Genomic DNA, 14,803 nt, shown 5'->3' with positions numbered 1-14,803 from the left:
TATTCATTAAGCACTTTACCACTACACTGTCTTATACAGGATCTTTGACTAGACCACTATTCATTAAGCACTTTACCACCACACTGTCTTATACAGGATCTTTGACTAGACCACTATTCATTAAGCACTTTACCACTACACTGTCTTATACAGGATCTTTGACTAGACCACTATTCATTAAGCACTTTACCACAACACTGCCTTATACAGGATCTTTGACTAGACCACTATTCATTAAGCACTTTACCACTACACTCTCTTATACAGGATCTTTGACTAGACCACTATTCATTAAGCACTTTACCACTACACTGTCTTATACAGGATCTTTGACTAGCTTTGTGAAAAAAGCACAACACTCCTGTTATATAGAGGATCTTTGACTAGAATATTTGCTGTATGTTCCTAAAAAGAGCACATCACTCCTGTCATATAGAGGATCTTTGACTAGAATATTTGCTGTATGTTCCTAAAAAGAGCTGTCATATAGAGGATCTTTGACTAGAATATTTGCTGTATGTTCCTAAAAAGAGCACGTCACTCCTGTCATATAAAGGATCTTTGACTAGAATATTTTCTGTATGTTCCTAAAAAGAGCTGTCATATAGAGGATCTTTGACTAGAATATTTGCTGTATGTTCCTAAAAAGAGCACATCCCTCCTGTCATATAGAGGATCTTTGACTAGAATATTTGCTGTGTGTTCCTAAATAGAGCTGTCATATAGAGGATCTTTGACTAGAATATTTTCTGTGTGTTCCTAAATAGAGCATATAACTCCTGTTATTTAGAGGATCTTTGACTAGAATAGTTGCTGTATGTTCCTAAAAAGAGCACATCCCTCCTGTTATATAGAGGATCTTTGACTAGAATATTTGCCGTATGTTCCTAAAAAGAGCACATCACTCCTGTCATATAGAGGATCTTTGCCTAGAATATTTGCTGTATGTTCCTAAAAAGAGCACATCACTCATGTCATATAGAGGATCTTTGACTAGAATATTTGCTGTATGTTCCTAAAAAGAGCACATTACTCCTGTCATATAGAGGATCTTTGACTAGAATATTTGCTGTATGTTCCTAAAAAGAGCTGTCATATAGAGGATCTTTGACTAGAATATTTGCTGTATGTTCCTAAAAAGAGCTGTCATATAGAGGATCTTTGACTAGAATATTTGCTGTATGTTCCTAAAAAGAGCTGTCATATAGAGGATCTTTGACTAGAATATTTGCTGTATGTTCCTAAAAAGAGCACATCACTCCTGTCATATAGAGGATCTTTGACTAGAATATTTGCTGTATGTTCCTAAAAAGAGCTGTCATATAGAGGATCTTTGACTAGAATATTTGCTGTATGTTCCTAAAAAGAGCTGTCATATAGAGGATCTTTGACTAAAATATTTGCTGTATGTTCCTAAAAAGAGCTGTCATATAGAGGATCTTTGACTAGAATATTTGCTGTATGTTCCTAAAAAGAGCTGTCATATAGAGGATCTTTGACTAGAATATTTGCTGTATGTTCCTAAAAATAAAAAAAATAAAAATTAAAATATTTTTTTCTTTCTCATAAAAAAATACAACCATGTGTGCTTACGGACTGTATCCCTGCAGACTGTATTGATATATATTGATATATTGTTATTATTAACTGTATCCCTGCAGACTGTATTGATATATATTGATATATAATGTAGGAACCACAATATTAATAACAGAAGGAAACAACCCTTTTGTGTGAATGAGTGGGAGGTTTTTTGGGTTGGTGCACTAATTGTAAGTGTATCTTGTGTTTTTTATGTTGATTTAATAAAAAAATAAAAATATATATATTTATTTTTTATTTTTTTATTTTTTTATTTTTTTCATTTCTTGTGCAGCCCGGTACCAATCGATCCATGGACCGGTACCAGGACGCGGCCCGGTGGTTGGGGACCACTGATATAGAGGATCTTTGACTTGCAGTTTTGCAGTATGTTGCTAAAAAAAAGTTTGGCAGGTTTTTCCAGCATGTTCCTAAAAACAGCAATGCTCTTGTCAAACAGAAAAGCATTGAGTAATGTTTTTGCAGCTGAGTGTTCCTGTCATTTACAGGATCTTTGACTTTCAATTTTTCTATAAAGTCCTTAGAAAATAGCAATAAAATATAGGATCTTTGACAAGTATCTTTGCAGCAGAGCCCTAAAAACAGCAGTGGTCCTGTAAAATAGATGATCTTTGACTGCATCTTTGCTGTAATGTTGCTTTGTTAGTGTTACATGAGGAAGTAGGAAGTAGGAAGTAGGAAGTAGATGCATCATAGCAGTGATTGCCCTGCAGGGTGTGAGTTGACCCTCAGCTGCCAGGTCAACATTCTCAGCAGCGCTTAACGAGGTGGGTGCTTAACGAGGTGGGCTTCTCATGCTAATGTGGTCTCTGCAGCAGGTGTGAAACACCTGCCGCCATCTTTGGTCACTCAATACTAATATACACAGTAAACACACACAGTAATATACACACTAAACACACACAGTAATATACACACTAAACACACACAGTAATATACACACTAAACACACACAGTAATATACACACTAAACACACACAGTAATATAGACCGTTTTAGTTGACATGTATCTGCTGCCACCTGGTGGTTGAATGTAGTTACTGTAGACAGTTTTAGTTGACATGTATCTACTGCCACCTGGTGGTTGAATGTAGTTAGTGAACTTAGACTGCTGGCCTCACAAGTCAGAAATATTTGACTTCAGTTTGCTGAGCAGAAAGATATAAACTACCTTTGTGACTTTTATTAACATCCAAACATGCATATAGTGACTATAGTTACATTACATAGTTACTATGTTACATCACAAAGTTACTACAGTTACATCCCATAGTTACTATAGTTACATCACATAGTTACAATGTCAGGTCATAGTTACTATAGTTACATTAAATAGTTACTATGTTACATCACATAGTTACTATAGTTACATTACATAGTTACTATATTACGTCATAGTTACTATAGTTACATTAAATAGTTACTATGTTACATCACATAGTTACTATGTTACGTCATAGTTACTATATTACGTCATAGTTACTATAGTTAAATTAGTTACTATGTTATATCACATAGTTACTATAGTTACATCACATAATTACTATGTTACGTCATAGTTACTATAGTTACATTAAATAGTTACTATGTTACATCACATAGTTACTATAGTTACATTACATAGTTACTATATTACGTCATAGTTACTATAGTTACATTAAATAGTTACTATGTTATATCACATAGTTACTATAGTTACATCACATAATTACTATGTTACGTCATAGTTACTATAGTTACATTAAATAGTTACTATGTTACATCACATAGTTACTATGTTACGTCATAGTTACTATAGTTACATTAAATAGTTACTATGTTATATCACATAGTTACTATAGTTACATTACATAGTTACTATGTTACGTCATAGTTACTATAGTTACATTAAATAGTTACTATGTTATATCACATAGTTACTATAGTTATATTACATAGTTACTATGTTACGTCATAGTTACTATAGTTACATTAAATAGTTACTATGTTACATCACATAGTTACTATAATTACATCACATAGTTACTATGTTACGTCATAGTTACTATAGTTACATTAAATAGTTACTATGTTACATCACATAGTTACTATAGTTACATTACATAGTTACTATAGTATTACGTTAAGAAAGTAATGCTGTAGTATAACTACTACTATGTAGTATGTATCATGTACACAAAGCTGAGTGCAGTACTGCATTAAGAAAAGTAGTATTGCAGTATTACTACTACTATGTAGTATTTATCATGTACACATGGCTGAGTGCAGTACTGCGTTAAGAAAAGTAGTATTGCAGTATTATTACTACTATGTAGTATTTTAGCCGTACACAAAGCTGACGTAGACGACGGATGTTTCCGGCAGTTTGGGGAGGCGGAGCTCCGGGAAAGGCAGCGTCCCGTCACTGTCGATGTGCGTCTGGACGGTGTAGACTTTGACGGAAGCTCCGCCCCCCAGCACGGAGGTGTGGACAACTCCCAGCCGGGCCTGCTCCTGGTAGGCCGCCCCCTGCTCCCTGCCCAGGTAGATGTCCTGGACCCGGGGCGAGTCGGGGGGCCCCATGGCGTGCAAATGGAGGTGGTTGTCGCCGTGTGCATCGGTGCTGGCGAAGGTGACCACGCTCAGCCTCTCCAGGTGCTGCACAGCAAAGTGTCCCTCCAAAGGGGGCGCTGCCCTCTCCCTGGAGGACCCCGGCCCGCAGTACATCAAGGTGAGGTGCCTCACCTCCGAGTTGTTGAGCAGGCGCGCGGCGTTCCAGGGCGACGTGTACCACACGGTCAGGCGCCTCATGCTGAAGACGGGCGAGGCGGGCGAGGGGGGGCGGTGCAGCGCCGACAGCGTGATGTCTTTGCAGCGGCAGTCGGCGAGCGCCGCCACCTCGCAGGGCTCCGGCTCCTGGCTGCAGGAGTAGCAGAAGAAGCTGTTGTGGCTGATGTAGGCCACACGCTGCAAGGCCGTGCACACCCACAGCAGGACGCACAGGAAGGGCACAGGCGGGCACAGGGACGCCATCACTGCAGGGGGCGGGGCTCGGCGGCCATCTTGACTGCTAGTGGGATGCCTGACACATGAAGACGCCTCCTTTAGCCAACATCAAGTACTTTTAGTCAACCACACATGAAGACGCCTCCTTTAGCCAACATCAAGTACTTTTAGTCAACCACACATGAAGACGCCTCCTTTAGCCAACAGTACAATCTTTTATCAAGTACTTTTAGTCAACCATTTTGTTTTTGGACCTAACCTTTTTCACCTCGGGGACAAACTTTCACACTCAAATATGAACACTGAAGGACTCCTTTGACTTCTACTTCCTGTTTACTACCTTGACATTATTTACTACCTGTTTACTATTTACTAGCTGTTTACTACCTTGACACATGCTAGGAGAGCATGTTCATCACAAGGATTTACTACCTTGCCAATATTTACTACCTGTTTACTATTTACTACCTGTTTACTACCTTGCCATTATTTAGTACCTTGCCATTATTTACTACCTGTTTACTATTTACTACCTGTTTACTACCTTGCCATTATTTACTACCTGTTTACTACCTTGTCATTATTTAGTACCTTGCCATTATTTACTACCTGTTTACTACCTTGCCATTATTTACTACCTTGCCATTATTTACTACCTGTTTACTATTTACTACCTGTTTACTACCTTGCCATTATTTACTACCTGTTTACAACATTGCCATTATTTACTACCTGTTTACTACCTTGCCATTATTTACTACCTGTTTACTACCTTGCCATTATTTACTACCTCTTTACTACCTTGCCATTATTTACTACCTGTTTACTACCTTGCCATTATTTACTACCTGTTTACTACCTTGCCATTATTTACTACCTGTTTACTACCTTGCCATTATTTACTACCTGTTTACTACCTTGCCATTATTTACTACCTGTTTACTACCTTGCCATTATTTACTACCTCTTTACTACCTTGCCATTATTTACTACCTGTTTACTACATTGCCATTATTTACTACCTGTTTACTACCTTGCCATTATTTACTACCTGTTTACTACCTTGCCATTATTTACTACCTCTTTACTACCTTGCCATTATTTACTACCTGTTTACTACCTCGCCATTATTTACTACCTGTTTACTACCTTGCCATTATTTACTACCTGTTTACTATTTACTACCTGTTTACTATTTACTACCTGTTTACTACCTTGCCATTATTTTCTACCTGTTTACTACCTTGCCATTATTTACTACCTGTTTACTACCTTGCCATTATTTACTACCTGTTTACTATTTACTACCTTGCCATTATTTACTACCTGTTTACTACCTTGCCATTATTTACTACCTGTTTACTATTTACTACCTGTTTACTAATTACTACCTGTTTACTACCTTGCCATTATTTACTAGCTGTTTAGTATTTACTACCTGTTTACTACCTTGCCATCATTTACTACCTGTTTACAACCTTGTCATTATTTACTACCTGTTTACTACCTTGCCATTATTTACTAGCTGTTTACTACCTTGCCACATGCCAGGAGAGCATGTTGATCACAAAGATTGCTAATAAGTGTCTTGGCACTTGGTGGAGGCGGTGACATGTTCCTCCCTCTCTGTGTCTCCCTACTTGCTTTCTTGTCCTTCTCTGCGCTGTCCTCCCAAATCTAAACACCAGACATGGAATCCATTAGCTGGACTCGTGACTCCGTTGACAAAATGTTCTGGACGAGGTTCTGGGGATCCTGGCTGCCCTGACGGACCTTGCTGCAAGAAATGGAGACTCACCTGCCTGACGACGTGGATCTACCTGTTTGGAACCCTGATGGCAGGACATCTTCTGGCATAGTCCTGGTGTGTGGTCTGATTGGGAAGACGATGGCGGGCGTTCAAGGAGCCCAAAGTCGCAATGGAAGGCTTGGGTCTTGCTGTGGGATCACGGATTGTGAACTGAATGGCAAGTTGGATCACATCATGGAGAAGCTTACTGAAATGCCGAAATTGTACCCGAGAGAAAAGACAAGCCATTGAAATGTCTGCTGGCTTGGAAACAACAATCCTGATCTACCATCTGACTCCTTGGCATGCTGCTCATGCTCATGACAGAAGAAGGATGTTCTGTCAACATCCTCCAGGGACACCTCAGTGATGGACGCTCTGACCTCACAGTTGAACTTGGCTGCTAACGCCTGCAGAGCCACTCCAGGCCTACAGACACAGCAACTCTAGACCCTGGACAACATGCACACAAACCCCCACCGCTTGAATCCCTGAGGGGTGAAGGACGGCTGGGCAGCACTTAGATAGCAGCAGCACTCCCTCCCCTCTGTTGCAAGTCTTGTAGATTCTTTAACTTGTTTATGTGTGCTGTGGCTATTGAGGGGATTTTTCCTGACCTCAGTCTGTAGTGGCAAAGTTGGGCCCCGAGGTGAAACGGTAAGAAGCCCTGCCCTTAAGGAAGCAGTGAGTGACGGTAAGAAACACTCTGTTCCACACCGCGAAAGCACATTTCTCACATAGCTGACTTGTGGACTGGCTGCCTGGTGGGGAACTTGGAAGGATCCAGTTCTTGGTTTGGCTCAAACATCTAAAAGTCCACACAGGAAGGAAGCCAACCGCTACATTCTTCTCTCAGACTGGGAACTTTTTAAATGTCGGCTTCGAACTATTCTTCTGCTGCTTGTGGCTGACATGCTACAGCATGCTACATGTGCTAGCACTTTTTAATCAGATGTTGTGTCTGATGGACTCCAGCACCCCCCGCGACCCCAAAAGGGACAAGCGGTAGAAAATGGATGGATGACAAGTTGGCTTGCTAAATGTATTAACACGTTTTGATCCAATGTTATGTGTGACACATTTCAGCATGCTAAATGTGTGAGCACTTTTGAATGAAATGTTGTGTGTGAACATTTTATAATCTATTGAAGGCAGCAATTATTTCACATCAAAGATTACACTTTGAGTGTTTCTGGGGGGTAAAATATTGCACATGGAGTGTTTTGCTATCACCAAACAGGGTTTCCTTTGACAAAAAGGACATAAAAGATGTGAAAGAATGAAAAGTTGATGTCAACAAATAAAAGTAGTTCTAATGACTGAGAGCCATGTGGGCCCTTTAATGCTCAGCAACATTGACTGAGAGCCATGTGGGCCCTTTAATGCTCAGCAACATCGACTGAGAGCCATGTGGGCCCTTTAATGCTCAGCAACATCGACTGAGAACCATGTGGGCCCTTTAATGCTCAGCAACATCGACTGAGAGCCATGTGGGCCCTTTAATGCTCAGCAACATTGACTGAGAGCCATGTGGGCCCTTTAATGCTCAGCAACATTGAGGGGAGCCCTGGTGGTCACAATGAAACACTGCATTGCTTTGAAAAAGAAATGAGAAATACCAACACATGTGTGGCCCTCAGTGGAGAAGGTTTGGAGGCCCCTGGTGATCACATGACACTTCTTCTTCTTGATGCTCACAAACAGAAGCAATGGAACTTTTCCTCTCTCCCTCCAAGACTAGAATGTCTCCCACATCTGGAGTTGCAATGAAAGGCTGCCAACCTTCAAGAGGAAAACTTTTTGTTGGACCTTGTGTTGTAAAGTCATGTGCAGCTCAACTTACATAAGTAAAACTACTTCTTCTTTGTCAGCTCCACACATGCATCATCCAAGTCCACATACAATAGTCACACATGCATCATGTAAGTGTACATAAAATAGTCACACATGCATCATGTAAGTGTACATAAAATAGTCACACATCATCAGTTTAAGTGTACATAAAATAGTCACACATGCATCATTTAAGTGTACATAAAATAGTCACACATGCATCATTTAAGTGTACATAAAATAGTCACACATGCATCATTTAAGTGTACATAAAATAGTCACACATGCATCATGTAAGTGTACATAAAATAGTCACACATGCATCATTTAAGTGTACATAAAATAGTCACACATGCATCATGTAAGTGTACATAAAATAGTCACACATGCATCATTTAAGTGTACATAAAATAGTCACACATGCATCATTTAAGTGTACATAAAATAGTCACACATGCATCATTTAAGTGTACATAAAATAGTCACACATGCATCATTTAAGTGTACATAAAATAGTCACACATGCATCATTTAAGTGTACATAAAATAGTCACACATGCATCATTTAAGTGTACATAAAATAGTCACACATGCATCATGTAAGTGTACATAAAATAGTCACACATGCATCATGTAAGTGTACATAAAATAGTCACACATGCATCATTTAAGTGTACATAAAATAGTCACACATGCATCATTTAAGTGTACATAAAATAGTCACACATGCATCATTTAAGTGTACATAAAATAGTCACACATGCATCATTTAAGTGTACATAAAATAGTCACACATGCATCATGTAAGTGTACATAAAATAGTCACACATGCATCATGTAAGTGTACATAAAATAGTCACACATGCATCATTTAAGTGTACATAAAATAGTCACACATGCATCATGTAAGTGTACATAAAATAGTCACACATGCATCATTTAAGTGTACATAAAATAGTCACACATGCATCATCCAAGTCCACATACAATAGTCACACATGCATCATGTAAGTGTACATAAAATAGTCACACATCATCAGTTTAAGTGTACATAAAATAGTCACACATGCATCATGTATGTCTACATAAAATAGTCACACATGCATCATTTAAGTGTACATAAAATAGTCACACATGCATCATTTAAATGTACATAAAATAGTCACACATCATCAGTTTAAGTGTACATAAAATAGTCACACATGCATCATGTAAGTGTACATAAAATAGTCACACATGCATCATTTAAGTGTACATAAAATAGTCACACAGGCATCAGTTTAAGTGTACATAAAATAGTCACACATCATCAGTTTAAGTGTACATAAAATAGTCACACATGCATCATGTAAGTGTACATAAAATAGTCACACATGCATCATTTAAGTGTACATAAAATAGTCACACATGCATCATCCAAGTCCACATACAATAGTCACACATGCATCATGTAAGTGTACATAAAATAGTCACACATCATCAGTTTAAGTGTACATAAAATAGTCACACATGCATCATGTAAGTCTACATAAAATAGTCACACATGCATCATTTAAGTGTACATAAAATAGTCACACATCATCAGTTTAAGTGTACATAAAATAGTCACACATGCATCATACATAAAATAGTCTACTTACACCAAGTGGTGGCTGAAGGAGTGAAGGAGTGAAGGAGTGAAGGAGTGAATGAGTGAAGGAGTGAAGGAGTGAAGGAGTGAGTTCTCAGCAGGCAGGGGAAGAAGATTGCCACATCAGCTGACGTCAGCATGAAGGCGGGGAAAATAACTCACATGCACACTTTAGTCTTTATCATCTTTCTCATAACTATCATCATTGTCATGTAACTATCATCATTGTCATGTAACTATCATCATTGTCATGTAACTATCATCATTGACATGTAACTATCATCATTGTCATGTAACTATCATCATTGTCATGTAACTATCATCATTGTCATGTAACTATCATCACTGACATCTAACTAGTCTGGGCTTGTGATGAGTTAGCAGACATAGATCACACAATGGACTTCTTTACAGGAGCTTTTATTCTGAAAATGAAGTAAAGATCACTTCAACTCCTTCTCTGTGACTTCTCGTCCCGCTCTGCTTCCTCAAAGTGTAATAAATACTATCATTGTACATCATTGACTCAATATATGTAATAAATACTATCATTATACATCATTGACTCAATATATGTAATAAATACTATCATTATACATCATTGACTCAATATATGTAATAAATACTATCATTATACATCATTGACTCAATATATGTAATAAATACTATCATTATACATCATTGACTCAATATATGTAATAAATACTATCATTATACATCATTGACTCAATATATGTAATAAATACTATCATTATACATCATTGACTCAATATAAGATGCAAAAAGTCAACACTGCCGACTAGCGGCCAAAATAAAGAAGTGCATGAGGAAGAAGTTGAATAAAAGCATGACAACATTTACAGTATCAGAGTTCAGTGTGGACTTTTATTGTGGCAGTCTGAGGCACACCTGTGCAATAATCATGATGTCTAATCATCATCTTGATATGTCACACCTGTGCAATAATCATGTTGTCTAATCATCATCTTGATATGTCACACCTGTGCACTAATCATGATGTCTAATCATCATCTTGATATGTCACACCTGTGCAATAATCATGTTGTCTAATCATCATCTTGATATGTCACACCTGTGCAATAATCATGATGTCTAATCATCATCTTGATATGTCACACCTGTGCAATAATCATGTTGTCTAATCATCATCTTGATATGTCACACCTGTGCAATAATCATGTTGTCTAATCATCATCTTGATATGTCACACCTGTGCAATAATCATGTTGTCTAATCATCATCTTGATATGTCACACCTGTGCAATAATCATGTTGTCTAATCATCATCTTGATATGTCACACCTGTGCAATAATCATGTTGTCTAATCATCATCTTGATATGTCACACCTGTGCAATAATCATGATGTGTAATCATCATCTTGATATGTCACACCTGTGCAATAATCATGTTGTCTAATCATCATCTTGATATGTCACACCTGTGCAATAATCATGTTGTCTAATCATCATCTTGATATGTCACACCTGTGCAATAATCATGTTGTCTAATCATCATCTTGATATGTCACACCTGTGCAATAATCATGTTGTCTAATCATCATCTTGATATGTCACACCTGTGCAATAATCATGTTGTCTAATCATCATCTTGATATGTCACACCTGTGCAATAATCATGTTGTCTAATCATCATCTTGATATGTCACACCTGTGCAATAATCATGTTGTCTAATCATCATCTTGATATGTCACACCTGTGCAATAATCATGATGTGTAATCATCATCTTGATATGTCACACCTGTGCAATAATCATGTTGTCTAATCATCATCTTGATATGTCACACCTGTGCAATAATCATGTTGTCTAATCATCATCTTGATATGTCACACCTGTGCAATAATCATGATGTGTAATCATCATCTTGATATGTCACACCTGTGCAATAATCATGATGTGTAATCATCATCTTGATACGATAAGCATATGGTGTTCACAAAGAAGAATGAAGTTAGTGGAAGTATGATAAGCATATGGTGTTCCCAGAGAAGAATGAAGTTACTGGAAGTATGATAAGCATATGGTGTTCACAGAGAAGAATGAAGTTACTGGAAGTATGATAAGCATATGGTGTTCACAGAGAATAATTAAGTTAGTGGAAGTATGATAAGCTTTTGGTGTTCACAAAGAAGAATGAAGTTAGTGGAAGTATGATAAGCATATGGTGTTCACAAAGAAGAATGAAGTTAGTGGAAGTATGATAAGCATATGGTGTTCACAAAGAAGAATGAAGTTAGTGGAAGTATGATAAGCATATGGTGTTCACAAAGAAGAATGAAGTTAGTGGAAGTATGATAAGCATATGGTGTTCACAAAGAAGAATGAAGTTAGTGGAAGTATGATAAGCATATGGTGTTCACAGAGAAGAATGAAGTTAGTGGAAGTATGATAAGCATATGGTGTTCACAGAGAATAATTAAGTTAGTGGAAGTATGATAAGCTTTTGGTGTTCACAAAGAAGAATGAAGTTAGTGGAAGTATGATAAGCATATGGTGTTCACAAAGCAATCAATCAATCAATCAATGTTTATTTATAAAGCCCTAAATCACAAGTGTCTCAAAGGGCTGCACAAGCCACAACCACATCCTCGGTACAGAGCCCACATAAGGTCAAGGAAAAACTCACCCCAGTGGGACGTTGATGTGAATGACTATGAGAAACCTTGGAGAGGACAGAAGTATGATAAGCATATGGTGTTTGCAAAAAAGAATGAAGTTAGTGGAAGTATGATAAGCATATGGTGTTCACAAAGAAGAATGAAGTTACTGGAAGTATGATAAGCATATGGTGTTCACAAAGAAGAATGAAGTTAGTGGAAGTATGATAAGCATATGGTGTTCACAAAGAAGAATGAAGTTACTGGAAGTATGATAAGCATATGGTGTTCACAAAGAAGAATGAAGTTAGTGGAAGTATGATACGCATATGGTGTTCACGTCCATGGAACATGAGAGTAGGATCAAATAAAAATATTACACAGTTAAGTGTAATTGTTAATTGTTCGCTACATGTTTTAATATTGATCAGAATGATACCAATACTCCTTGGTATCGACACTATCGATATCTGGATTGATACGCCCACCCTGTGTTGTGTGAACACAAGCCCACCTGTGTTGTGTGAACACAAGCCCACCTGTGTTGTGTGAACACAAGCCCACCTGTGTTGTGTGAACACAAGCCCACCTGTGTTGTGTGAACACAAGCCCACCTGTGTTGTGTGAACACAAGCCCACCTGTGTTGTGTGAACACAAACCCACCTGTGTTGTGTGAACACAAGCCCACCTGTGTTGTGTGAACACAAGCCCACCTGTGTTGTGTGAACACAAGCCCACCTGTGTTGTGTGAACACAAGCCCACCTGTGTAGTGTGAACACAAGCCCACCTGTGTTGTGTGAACTAGAAGCCCACCTGTGTTGTGTGAACACAAGCCCACCTGTGTTGTGTGAACACAAACCCACCTGTGTTGTGTGAACACAAGCCCACCTGTGTTGTGTGAACACAAGCCCACCTGTGTTGTGTGAACACAAGCCCACCTGTGTTGTGTGAACACAAGCCCACCTGTGTTGTGTGAACACAAGCCCACCTGTGTAGTGTGAACACAAGCCCACCTGTGTTGTGTGAACACAAGCCCACCTGTGTTGTGTGAACACAAGCCCACCTGTGTTGTGTGAACACAAGCCCACCTGTGTTGTGTGAACACAAGCCCACCTGTGTAGTGTGAACACAAGCCCACCTGTGTTGTGTGAACACAAACCCACCTGTGTTGTGTGAACACAAGCCCACCTGTGTTGTGTGAACACAAACCCACCTGTGTTGTGTGAACACAAGCCCACCTGTGTTGTGTGAACACAAGCCCACCTGTGTTGTGTGAACACAAGCCCACCTGTGTTGTGTGAACACAAGCCCACCTGTGTTGTGTGAACACAAGCCCACCTGTGTTGTGTGAACACAAGCCCACCTGTGTTGTGTGAACACAAGCCCACCTGTGTTGTGTGAACACAAGCCCACCTGTGTTGTGTGAACTAGAAGCCCACCTGTGTTGTGTGAACACAAGCCCACCTGTGTTGTGTGAACACAAGCCCACCTGTGTTGTGTGAACACAAGCCCACCTGTGTTGTGTGAACACAAACCCACCTGTGTTGTGTGAACACAAACCCACCTGTGTTGTGTGAACACAAGCCCACCTGTGTTGTGTGAACACAAGCCCACCTGTGTTGTGTGAACACAAACCCACCTGTGTTGTGTGAACACAAGCCCACCTGTGTTGTGTGAACACAAGCCCACCTGTGTTGTGTGAACACAAGCCCACCTGTGTTGTGTGAACACAAGCCCACCTGTGTTGTGTGAACACAAGCCCACCTGTGTTGTGTGAACACAAGCCCACCTGTGTTGTGTGAACACAAGCCCACCTGTGTTGTGTGAACACAAGCCCACCTGTGTTGTGTGAACACAAACCCACCTGTGTTGTGTGAACACAAGCCCACCTGTGTTGTGTGAACACAAGCCCACCTGTGTTGTGTGAACACAAGCCCACCTGTGTTGTGTGAACACAAGCCCACCTGTGTTGTGTGAACACAAGCCCACCTGTGTTGTGTGAACACAAGTCCACCTGTGTTGTGTGAACACAAGCCCACCTGTGTTGTGTGAACTAGAAGCCCACCTGTGTTGTGTGAACACAAGCCCACCTGTGTTGTGTGAACACAAGCCCACCTGTGTTGTGTGAACACAAGCCCACCTGTGTTGTGTGAACACAAGCCCACCTGTGTTGTGTGAACACAAGCCCACCTGTGTTGTGTGGCCAGGTGAGCACCATTAAGACTTTTGACTCCCACTCACAAGGAATTTGATTCAATATGTTTAGCAATTGTGAAAAATAGACATTAAAAAAACGTTCTTTTTAACCACCAATAATAATAA

General features: G+C 39.3%; 1 protein-coding gene across 1 annotated transcript; it reads right to left on the bottom strand.

The window, feature by feature from the left end:
* Nucleotides 1–3,260: 3,260 nt before the first annotated feature.
* Nucleotides 3,261–7,184, bottom strand: LOC133621293 (uncharacterized). Its single transcript, XM_061983346.1, has 4 exons — nt 7,114–7,184; nt 6,666–6,805; nt 6,408–6,525; nt 3,261–4,663 (listed from the first exon to the last, which is right to left on the bottom strand). The coding sequence occupies exons 1-4, from the start codon at nt 7,182–7,184 to the stop codon at nt 3,922–3,924; spliced, it is 1,071 nt and encodes a 356-aa protein (XP_061839330.1). The 3' UTR covers nt 3,261–3,921.
* Nucleotides 7,185–14,803: the final 7,619 nt, after the last annotated feature.

This window comes from Nerophis lumbriciformis, linkage group LG02, assembly GCF_033978685.3.
Source record: "Nerophis lumbriciformis linkage group LG02, RoL_Nlum_v2.1, whole genome shotgun sequence".
Taxonomy (NCBI): Eukaryota; Metazoa; Chordata; class Actinopteri; order Syngnathiformes; family Syngnathidae; genus Nerophis; species Nerophis lumbriciformis.
This window is presented reverse-complemented; position numbering and strand designations above follow the sequence as displayed.

What these genes read in the sequence shown, in the direction of transcription:
- LOC133621293 (XM_061983346.1), bottom strand. Translation starts at nt 7,184, where the DNA reads ATGTTTGAGCCAAACCAAGAACTGGATCCTTCCAAGTTCCCCACCAGG. An exon ending in GCATGCCAAGGAGTCAGATG is followed by an intron (nt 6,526 to 6,665) that starts GTAGATCAGGAT and finishes GTGATCCCACAG; the next exon opens with CAAGACCCAAGCCTTCCATT. An exon ending in GCCATCAGGGTTCCAAACAG is followed by an intron (nt 4,664 to 6,407) that starts GTAGATCCACGT and finishes TTCATGTGTCAG; the next exon opens with GCATCCCACTAGCAGTCAAG.